The sequence below is a fragment of the Cygnus olor genome, chromosome 3 (assembly GCF_009769625.2).
Source record: "Cygnus olor isolate bCygOlo1 chromosome 3, bCygOlo1.pri.v2, whole genome shotgun sequence".
In the NCBI taxonomy this organism is placed as follows: Eukaryota; Metazoa; Chordata; class Aves; order Anseriformes; family Anatidae; genus Cygnus; species Cygnus olor.
The window spans coordinates 71494440-71504180 of record NC_049171.1 but is presented as its reverse complement, the minus strand read 5'-3'; the positions used below and the strand labels follow the sequence as shown (position 1 = coordinate 71504180).

General features: G+C 42.7%; 1 protein-coding gene across 1 annotated transcript; it reads right to left on the bottom strand.

Moving 5' to 3' along the window:
• Window positions 1-723: 723 nt before the first annotated feature.
• SF3B5 (splicing factor 3b subunit 5) lies at window positions 724-1269 on the bottom strand. Its single transcript, XM_040553193.1, has one exon. It carries the CDS (start codon window positions 1181-1183, stop codon window positions 923-925), a length of 261 nt encoding a protein of 86 aa, XP_040409127.1. The 5' UTR covers window positions 1184-1269; the 3' UTR covers window positions 724-922.
• Window positions 1270-9741: the final 8472 nt, after the last annotated feature.

Sequence of the window (9741 nt, the reverse complement as noted above, 5' to 3'; positions counted from 1 at the left end):
AAACAGCCTAGTTTGGGTGACAAATCTAAACCAACATCAGTTCTGTTTGTAGTCTGATCTGACATTGTCACCTCAACACTGGTGGGATTTCCAGGCATTTTACTTCAAAGTAATAATGAATAACCCTTATTTTTCTCATTGGAAGGAAACAGAAATTTGTACGTCATTTGGCAAAATGATTTAGCTTTTCCCTAGCCTCCATATCACTGATTGCATACCCACAGTGCCCAACCCCACATCGTTATTCACTTGCACGGTGAACCATAGAAAAATTTTTAATTAGATTGCTATAAACATCGGTTAAAAAAATATACTGGAACAGAGAGGATCAAGATTTGAAAAATGCAATGTACAGATGAGAAGATGAGACAAAAAAACAGCATACAAAGTAAAGTCACACTGGAGTTTTAAGACCTTGGAGCAATGGACGTACACGGTATCACAGATCACCCCAGACAAAGGCTAACAACAAATCAAACCCTTTTAGAGTCCACGCGCTTCCTCCTCTCCCTCCCCAAAACGTAGCTCTGGCAAGGAAGGACCAAATGGCTAGGCTGGGAAGACACTACCTGTTAAACACTCGTCGCTTTCACTGCAGACAGCTGTACTGAGCAACTTAATATCGAGTAACCACCGTTCCTTTTAGAACCAAACGCTGTTGCTAACACATTACCAAACAAGACGTCAGAAATGCCCACTAAATTTTATTTTTAAAAAAAAAAAAAAAAAAGAGAGAGAGAAATTGAACAACTGTGGAACTGCGAGAAACTGTCCGGGAGCAGGCGTTGTCCCAGCACCTCCCCGCCGGCGCGCACGGAGCAGGACGGAGGGGCCGGGGGCTGCGAGGCCAGCGGGCGGCCGGGCGCTGCGGGGCTGGCTGCGGGCGGGCGGCTCCATCCCGGGGCAGGGGCCGGGGGCCGGGCTAGGACTCGTCGGGCTTGTCGGCGGGCGGCCCGCAGGGCTGCAGCATCTTCTCCATGAGGTTGAAGCGGACGCGCGCCTTGCTCTCGTTCTCGGCGATGGCGAAGTAGTTGAGCAGGTCGAAGTGGCCCATGTAGGAGCAGTAGGAGTCGCGGTGCTGGTTGACCAGCCACTCCCACTTGGTGGTGTCGGCGTGCCCCGTGCCGATGTACTTGGACTGCAGGTGCTCCAGCTGGCTGTGGATCGTGTACCGGTCCGTCATGGCGCCGCAAGCAATGGCGCCCGGATCCGGCCTCACCGCCCGCCCCGCCCCGCGCCGCGCCCCTTCCGCTCCCCCGGCCCGACGGCGGCCGAGACTTGCCCCAGCCGCCCGCGGCCACCGGCGGGGCACTGCGCGCGTGCGCGCCCGCAAAGGCATGCTGGGAGTTGGAGTCCTCTGCCACGCCACGCCCCTCCCGCCCTTAGACTCACAGAATCAGTGATGTTGTAAAAGCCCTCCAACATCCTCTGGCCAACCATCCCCCTGCCACCACTGTCACCCGCCAAACCATGTCCCTGAGCACCACGTCCAACCTTTCCTTGAACACCCCCAGGGACGGTGACTCCACCACCTCCCTGGGCAACCCGTCCCAATGCCTGATTGCTCCTTCTGAGAAGAAATGTCTCCTCATTTCCAGCCTGAACCTCCCCTGGCACAACTTGAGGCCATTCCCTCTGGTCCTATCACTGGTTATCTGTGAGAAGAGGCCGACCCCCAGCTCCCCACAACTTCCTTTCAGGTAGTTGTAAAGAGTTCCAGGCAGGGCTTCAGAAGTTTCCTCAAGTCACCCGAAGTTCAGCCAGCCTGTTTAAACAACTGCCCTGTTAGACAGACTCCTTGAAGACTCCCATTGGTTTCTCCGAGATTATTAATATGATTTGAACTTCTATTTTAATCACTTAAATTCAGTAAGCCAGGTGAGGGTTACAGCTGCAGACCAACATCTATATTACATCGTTATCATGCAGCAGATACCTGAGGACCTCGCATTCCCAAGCCAGACACCAGGCTGCGTCTACCCGAAACTGGCACAACAGCTTTGCACTATAGGGCCAGGCCTCCAGTTAATTCCTAAAGGAAAAAATACAGCTTTGACATTGTAGCTACTGCTTAATTCGCCTATCTGAGAATCAAGTGAACCAAATCTGAATACAAAGTACGTAGAAAACAGGGCATTGGGAATGAAACTGGACAGCCTCTGTCTGTCAGGAGACTTCAGTAAATATGAAAGCAAAATAAATGGAGCCTTTCCTAAAACTCATGTTTCAGGACACAGCATTTCCCAGCTCTTGACGTTGTCTCTGTATAAATTACGTCTCATTTTTGCTTTCTAAACAAGTGACACAGGAAGTCTGACTGTGGAGGAAGAGAGCTGTAACAAAAATAGCCACGAGGTGCTATGCGCAAATCAAAACACTATTTTTCATTAGCTGTTTACTTTGTTTGTTAAAGGCACTACACTTTTTGTAGTAACACTAGTACAAAAAATCCTTATAAAGAAAGGCTGAAAAAGTGCACTGAATTTGAGGGTCCTCCCAAAACAAATGTTTTGGTAATATTAATTCAGTTATATTTAGCTAAGAAAAAGCACTATAGGTTCCATTGTATTCCCTTTATGAGGTGCAAAGCTCTCCCTTTTCCCCAGGCAGACTTTGCAACTGAGCAGGGTCAAGGAATAGATCTAAGCCAAAATTCAGTATTACTGTTGAAAAAGATTTTGACAGTGCAGGTAATATTTTACATGAATATTAAACTCACAAGCAGATATAAAAATAACAGATTATAAATTGTATCACCAATCTAATTTGGTCGAAGTGGAGCTTTAAATAAATTCTATCATCCATCAAATAAGTGGTCTTTCTTCGCCAGCTCTCTTAAAGAGCTTACATAACATTAAATTTAAAATGCATGGCATGATGCATGCTTTCATATGATAGCAGTGGTTTTAATTACTTGTTCTAAAATAGGAAAGACACATTGCCAGAAATTTTCCAACAGAACACTTCAAGCTCTTTCTTGTAAATGCTGTGCGGTCAAAAGAAATCCATGGAAATATTCTATGAAAACGCAGATGATTCAAGGCCCCTTGTTTACAAGTAAGCATGCTATAAAGCCAAGGTCACAGAGAGCAGTGTCAAAACAATATCCTAAAATGTCCTTACCTTTTATTGCGAAGAACTAAATGAGGACTATAATTTTTGTTTTGTTTTGTTTTTGTTTTTACGAGGATCTGTTGAGTCATTATCAAGGCTTACTTAGCAGGAAGCAGTTTTACACAGCTGGATACAGCAATTGCATTCTGCAGTTGCTTCCAGAGAGACCAAGACAGAAAACAAACAAACAAACAAAAGCACACAAGGACAGAATCCCCGCAGAAAAGTGCTGAAGCATCCCACACCAGACCTTGGAAAGAGTTCCAAGAGTTCCAAACTCTGGACAAGTTTTATGTAATTTATATATTTTGCAGATCTTGGCCGAAGACCATCCAGGAGGTAACACACTGGGGTAACAAAGAGTAAGAAGCATGACACGTGTCTAGAGGCTTATCCACATCAGGTCAAAGAGGGTGCAAGTTGGTTTAATTTTCTTGAAGAAAAAAGAAAGTTAAAAATGTAAGAGTTCTGGGGAGATCACAGTAAGATTACTTGAGATACTGACTAGGCTAGGAAGACAGCAATTTAGATATTCATCAAGACTTCAGAGAGGTGATCTAAGGAAACTGTTTCAGAAGCCTGCTCCAAGCTTTCTAGTGTTATGGTCTGTTGTTTCATCTCAGAATTGATTGTTTACACAGCTTTGTGGTTTCTAGCTCGTTTCATGTCTTCATTCTCACTACAGGCTCAGCCTTCCATCTGTAATCCTACAGTTAGCGTGGTTTAAGATGGTGAACAGCTCAGAGACTGCGTAAGTGGTTACTGAGAGTAGGGTGAATGGGGATCATCTCCATAAGGGAAAAGCGAAAAGTTTTATTTTACTGGGATAAACAAAGTTGAAATGCTTGAGAGACACCTGCTTTGTGGTGAAGGGATGTACTATACGCTGGTATATAGAAAGACAAAAAAGACATTTTCTGAATGTGGGAAAGCTTTCATTTCTTTTTAAAATGGTACCTTTTCAAAGAGTGGGACTGTATGAAGGACACTAACATTTGATAGATGTTCAGGGACAACACCATAACATGTAGGGCTGGTCTCAGAGTTGCTGTCAAATTGTCATCCTGTGAACTCTAAGCTAGATGTATTGATTAAAATACTCCATCTTTGGCATAGAAAAGATTCCCAGAAGCTTATCCATCTCTTGCAGCTGGTGCAGGAGTTAATAGAAGCAACGGGTACATTAAACCAAACAGATGTTAGAATTCAAGTTCAAAAACACATCCTGGAAGAGAAGTTTAAACCTCAAGTTTTCATCAAGATTGATAGTGGGCAAGATGAAAACACTGAATTCAGACACCCAGAACGCTGGGAAAATATGCACAAAGTCATCACCGTGTTTTGGCTTTGACTAAGAACACCTCTGTGAGTACAAGACAAGCCGCGTTTGAAACTCTGTGGACGCCAGGAGCAGGCCACGAAGGCGGTGGCCGCTGGGTGTCAGGATCGCACCTGCAGCAGCAGCTCCTGCACCCACTGCGCCGGGCTGCTGGGTGCCACCGCAAACAGGGCACCGCTGTACGGGGGGCTGCTGAGCCGACAGTGACGGTCCCCTTCGAGACGTAACCGGGTTTTTAATTTTCCGACGGTCTTTGGGTAGGAGACGTAAGACATAAATACCCCCAAAGCAAGGGGAAGGAGTGATTTTACTAGATAAATGCAACACACACCCACAAAGATGCTGAAATGAAGGAAAGGGTGTCTTTGAGAAATTCCTCTACTCTTCACTGCATTGATTTATCCTACAAATACAATTTCAGAGCAAAAAATAAAAAAAAGTTGCTCGAAATTGTGTTAGCCTGGAAAGAATGGAGACTGTGCTAGAAATTAATAATGATAAATTAATTTCTTTTCCTGGGAAATGAGCTTTATTTAGAAATAGTTTGCTTCTACTGTCAAAGGGTTCTTCAATCCTTATTTTCAAAGGTAACGGTACCACTTAGCAATTTTAGGCTGCGAAAATTACCTTTCTTCAGTTGCATGATCTTTTTTCCTCAGATTTCCTGTGTCATCACATACATTGTGAAAGCCTTTTTGTAGTGTATGCAGTTTGTCAAGTGCTGTTATAGCCTACAAATATTAACAGACTCAGGAAGTGCTTATTTTGGCCCTGTAACAGGTGGAAGATCTTTTCACTGCTTTTCTCAGAGGTCCTGTGAAAATTTTTTCTTTGTAAGCAAGCATCTTTTTTTCTCACCTTGTTTTGCGTAAGCTCCTCTAATTTATTCTCCTTGCTGTCAGAACTGTGATTCTCCTTCGCTGCAAGAACAGTGCCTTGACACTGCGGCCACTTGCGGTCTTTGGGACTGATCCTGAGGTGGGGGAAATACGGTCACTGGAAGCATGGTTAAGTTTTAAACATTCACCTCTAGACCACCCACTAGAAAGAGTGCTTTGCTATTGCTTTGAAACTATGATTTTATAGTGTGTATATACCCAAATATCTGAAAGCTTCTTTTAGGGTTGTGCCACTGATTCCCAGCCAAAGCTGTAAGAGAAGAAGAACGGGGAATAAACTATAGGAAAATAAACAATGCTGTGTGTCCTGCCATTCAAGCATACACTTCAAACTCTGTATCAGTGTTCCTATCTGGAGAAAGGAATCATATTTTAAATTGCCCTGTAACTGGAGTGTTTCTTTCTTTACTCGGATACAAAATTCACTGCTGAAAAATTGTCTTGGTCTGAGGTTCAGGGGAGGCAGCATTTAGTACCAGGCAGTGCCACGCTTAGTCTCTCATATGTTCTGGTGTGTCGAGACTTGGGGCAGGAGGCTTTTGTACTGCGTGATTTGCAGCTTGTTGGAAATTCCATCTTGGACTGACAATCCTGACCTTCTTTTAATCTCAGTTTCAAAATTCTTAGGATATTTTTGTTTTGCTTTCATTGCATGATATACTTCTCCTAAAGCATTTTGGAAATAATGTATTCCAAAGCACATTATTGTTGCAATGTAAAGGTCCTAACCACGTCAACTGATGCTGTGACCCTTCTCTGCCAACTTGAGCAGACCTGTGACCTGCCTTAAGGGTCCCTTTGCCTATGCAGTGCAAAGAGTCGGTCTCGTAGCTTCACATTCCCTTGCTTGCTTGTAAATATTAGCATGTCGCTGTGCTCCTTCTACATACGTCTGAGTAACAGCTCTGTGCCTGAGGTGTGCTCTACAGTTTAATTAGCTTAATTTACAAGCCATTGAGAATCTCCTAGGGTGGTGTAGGAGTACCCTAAAAGTAGAGTCACAGTAGGGGTCACTAGCACAGTGCTTACGGGTGGGACTCTGAAATAACATGATCTGAGAAATTTGGAGCACTGCTACCAGAAGCGCAGCTGGGCTCCAGGAGAGGCAGCAATCGCTCACTACTTTAGAGGGAAGATCTATTTTCCAAAGCCGTCACTTTGAAGAGAAAAACCCCTCCACTAATGTGATTACTTACTGCTTCAGGCTAAACATAGAGCTAATAATTTGTCAGGTGAATTGAAATTGCTTGTGTCCGTATGCATTTTTGTAAGGGGGAAGGTTTGTTCTTTTTATGCATTTTGAACTAAAATGAGGTAAGAATAGTACATGCAACAAAACTAGAAAGACTGCAAGTATCCAAGATGCAGCTGTATTCTGACCATATTCTCCCCAGTCTTTGCTTCATTCACCCCAGATAAACTGTTCAGTAAGGGATACAAAAGTAGGAGTGATGAAAGACAAACCTTTAAATAAGCCCTAGAGAAGATATCAGAAGTGTATACAAGCTTAAATTAGCAGAAATTGATTTGACCGATGAGTAGCTCTGTGTATCATACCACTATCTTCTTTCAACGTGCAGGGAAGAGTAAGGACGCCGGAGGTGACTTTTCTAAGGCTGACTCATGAAGCTGCTCAATGCAGCCGTTTCTTTTTTTTTTTTTTAATCTGCCTATAAGTGTCATGTTTTAAAAATACTGATTTCTTCGTAACAGTACCTGAAAGTGTTCTCTGTGAAGAAGCCTGTCTGTAGCTAGTCTCTTCCCCCTCTTGCTCCCTCCTGCACACACGCACAAAAGCATTTATCGTTTCACCTCCCTCTGCAGTAAGTGTGGAAAACATCAGTGTCATAACACTTGTCTCAACAGAACTGCAACGTGAATGCAAGGGTAAAGCTCATCTGCTAATGCACAGCAAGTCAGTCGATAAGAGTAAAAAATAACAGCAGGAAAAGCTTGAAGACACTGGCACCAAGGAGTCATCCACTCATCTATGTGATGCTGGCAGAGTGTGTTGTACTGATTCATGTGAAGAAATGCCAGTCTGTGGATTGCTCAGGTGGCAGACAGCAAAGGAAAGGGAGAGCAGTAATGGATGTTTAGGAATTTAAGGTCACTACAGAAGAAAAAATGAAACTCTTCCTTCCTTGCATCTTGAGGAAAAGGCAAGCCAGTAACCGTCAGCTAACCACTTGTTTCTCAACTTCCTCACTTGAAAAAAGTCTGCACGACCCTCTTGCATTTAGCAAAGAAGTACAGCTTCTGTTGTCTCTAATAATGCTATGCAATATTTCTCATTTTCAGCTTTTTGAAAGTATTGCTTTTTATTAAAACGGATAGTACAAAATTTTTCATGATGTCAAGCACCATGAAGAAATACATATGTTCAAAACATCTGATAAATGTCTTCCTCCTTGCTGGTTTAATTCCTGGGAATGTCTTGATTGTCAGAAGCTGAAAATTTTGGAATGCACCAGACCCTCAAATTAAAACAAAAAAATAAAAAATAAATAAAATAATAATAATAATAAAAAAAAGTAAACCCAGATTGTTAAGACTTGGCAAGAAATAAGCCACTGAAAGGAAGGTACTTATAATCAGGATTGGGCAATATTCACCACGTCTGATGATAGCCATCACGCCTATGCATTTTGGCATGTGGTTTGAGAGCTTGAAAGAAAATTGTTGATTTTGGAAAGCAAGCATATGCAAGGAGTGCAACAGAAAGATTTTATCTATTTTAGATTGTAATAATTCTCCACACCTCCTCAGCATCATGCAGATTGAGAAACCACAAGCTGGACAAAATCCAAAAAACTGCTGAACAATGTATTGTCAAACCCAGGTACTCAGAAATCACCTGAACCTGGAAACATTAAAATAACTTAAAACTGTGATTTTTTTCCTGTTGTTTTTAACAAAGATATATTTTATCCTTTTTATTTTTATTTTTTTGATATTCTATATTTCACTTGGGTTGTATTTGCTTTTCTCCGTAAGTGTTTGAAAGTGTTTATTTACATGATGTTTGAAAGCACTTATTTTTAGAGAATTAAAGCCTGACTTTTCACATGCTCAAGTGACTGCAGAGCCACAGGCTTTATGAAAAGCACCAGTCACTATGAAAGCTGTCAGTGCTGGGGGTGTGATCTACAGCCTCAACAGGACGTGCGTCAGTCGTACAGAGCACAGCTGATACAGCTCTCGGAGCAGTCATGAAGAACAGGCAGGTCGGCACTCACGTACCACTACTGATCCATCCACCTGTGTACTGAAACCCATTTTTGTTGTACTGCAAAATCCTCCAGTGTGAAATTGTAACTTTTTGCAAACTACAGCTCTGTTCCCTTTCCCCTGTCTCTTTCAGCCTTGTGTAGCTTCACCACGAACTCCTCTTGGCTAAGGCATTCTCGCAGTGTTTGTACTGTAGTTCACCCACTGGGGCCTCATTCACATCCTCACTATGGGATTATTATAACACCAACTAATGTAGCTGTTGGTGAAGTTCGCCTCTGGGCATGGGTGTAAAGATCCTATTTTTTGAACAAGAGTAACAGGGTATATATTTCTTAAAGGTAGAGAGAGGGAAGTGCAATCTACTTACTGTGTTCTTCGCCTTCAGCTCCGAATAAAACCTAAATTTCTGTTACTAGGCATTAAGCGTTAGGTACTTCCAAGTGTAAAGACCACTGGTAACAATCATTCAAACTTGTCAGCTCAAAAGGATCAAGTATGAAGGGTAAGGAACGATTAATGTTAGCTCCAGATATTCCAGCAAAAAAAAAGCCAGCCCTCCAAGAAGAGAATGGGGAAGATTCCTACACCAACGTGTGTAGGGGTTTATGACTGCATTTAACTGGCACGACAACTCAACCCATGTGGCAATAAAACACAGGAAATTATTTCTGACCCTGGAAAAAAAAAAAAAAGTTAAAGACCATTAAATAATTCATTCTAGACTACAATTGCAATTACAAGTTTCCAGGTGATTTCTATAAAAGAGGGATGACCCAGCTATAGCAACAGAAAACTCTATGGGGAAGAAAATCTAATCTGTTTTAGTTAAAGGGTGGTGAGCACCGATCAGTGTAATCCCGTGACAGCTTTTCATTCCCTCATGTAATTAGTTTCTTGTGTGAAGATGAGTTGAAGATTATTCTCCTTTAAAACGTATTTACTCTATCTCACATAGGTAACCTCAGGCAGAATAAAGGCTAAATTTATCCCTGGGGAAGAGCTGCTCCGACAGACTGCTGCAGAGCTGATTTGTCTCGTCAGTGGAGCACAGACTTGTTGAGATGCTGAGTCACAAACTGCCTTGCATAATTGGAAGGGTAAAACAAGCTTGTGGAGTGACTCAATTTGCAATTTGATACCAGTCTCATTCCCACA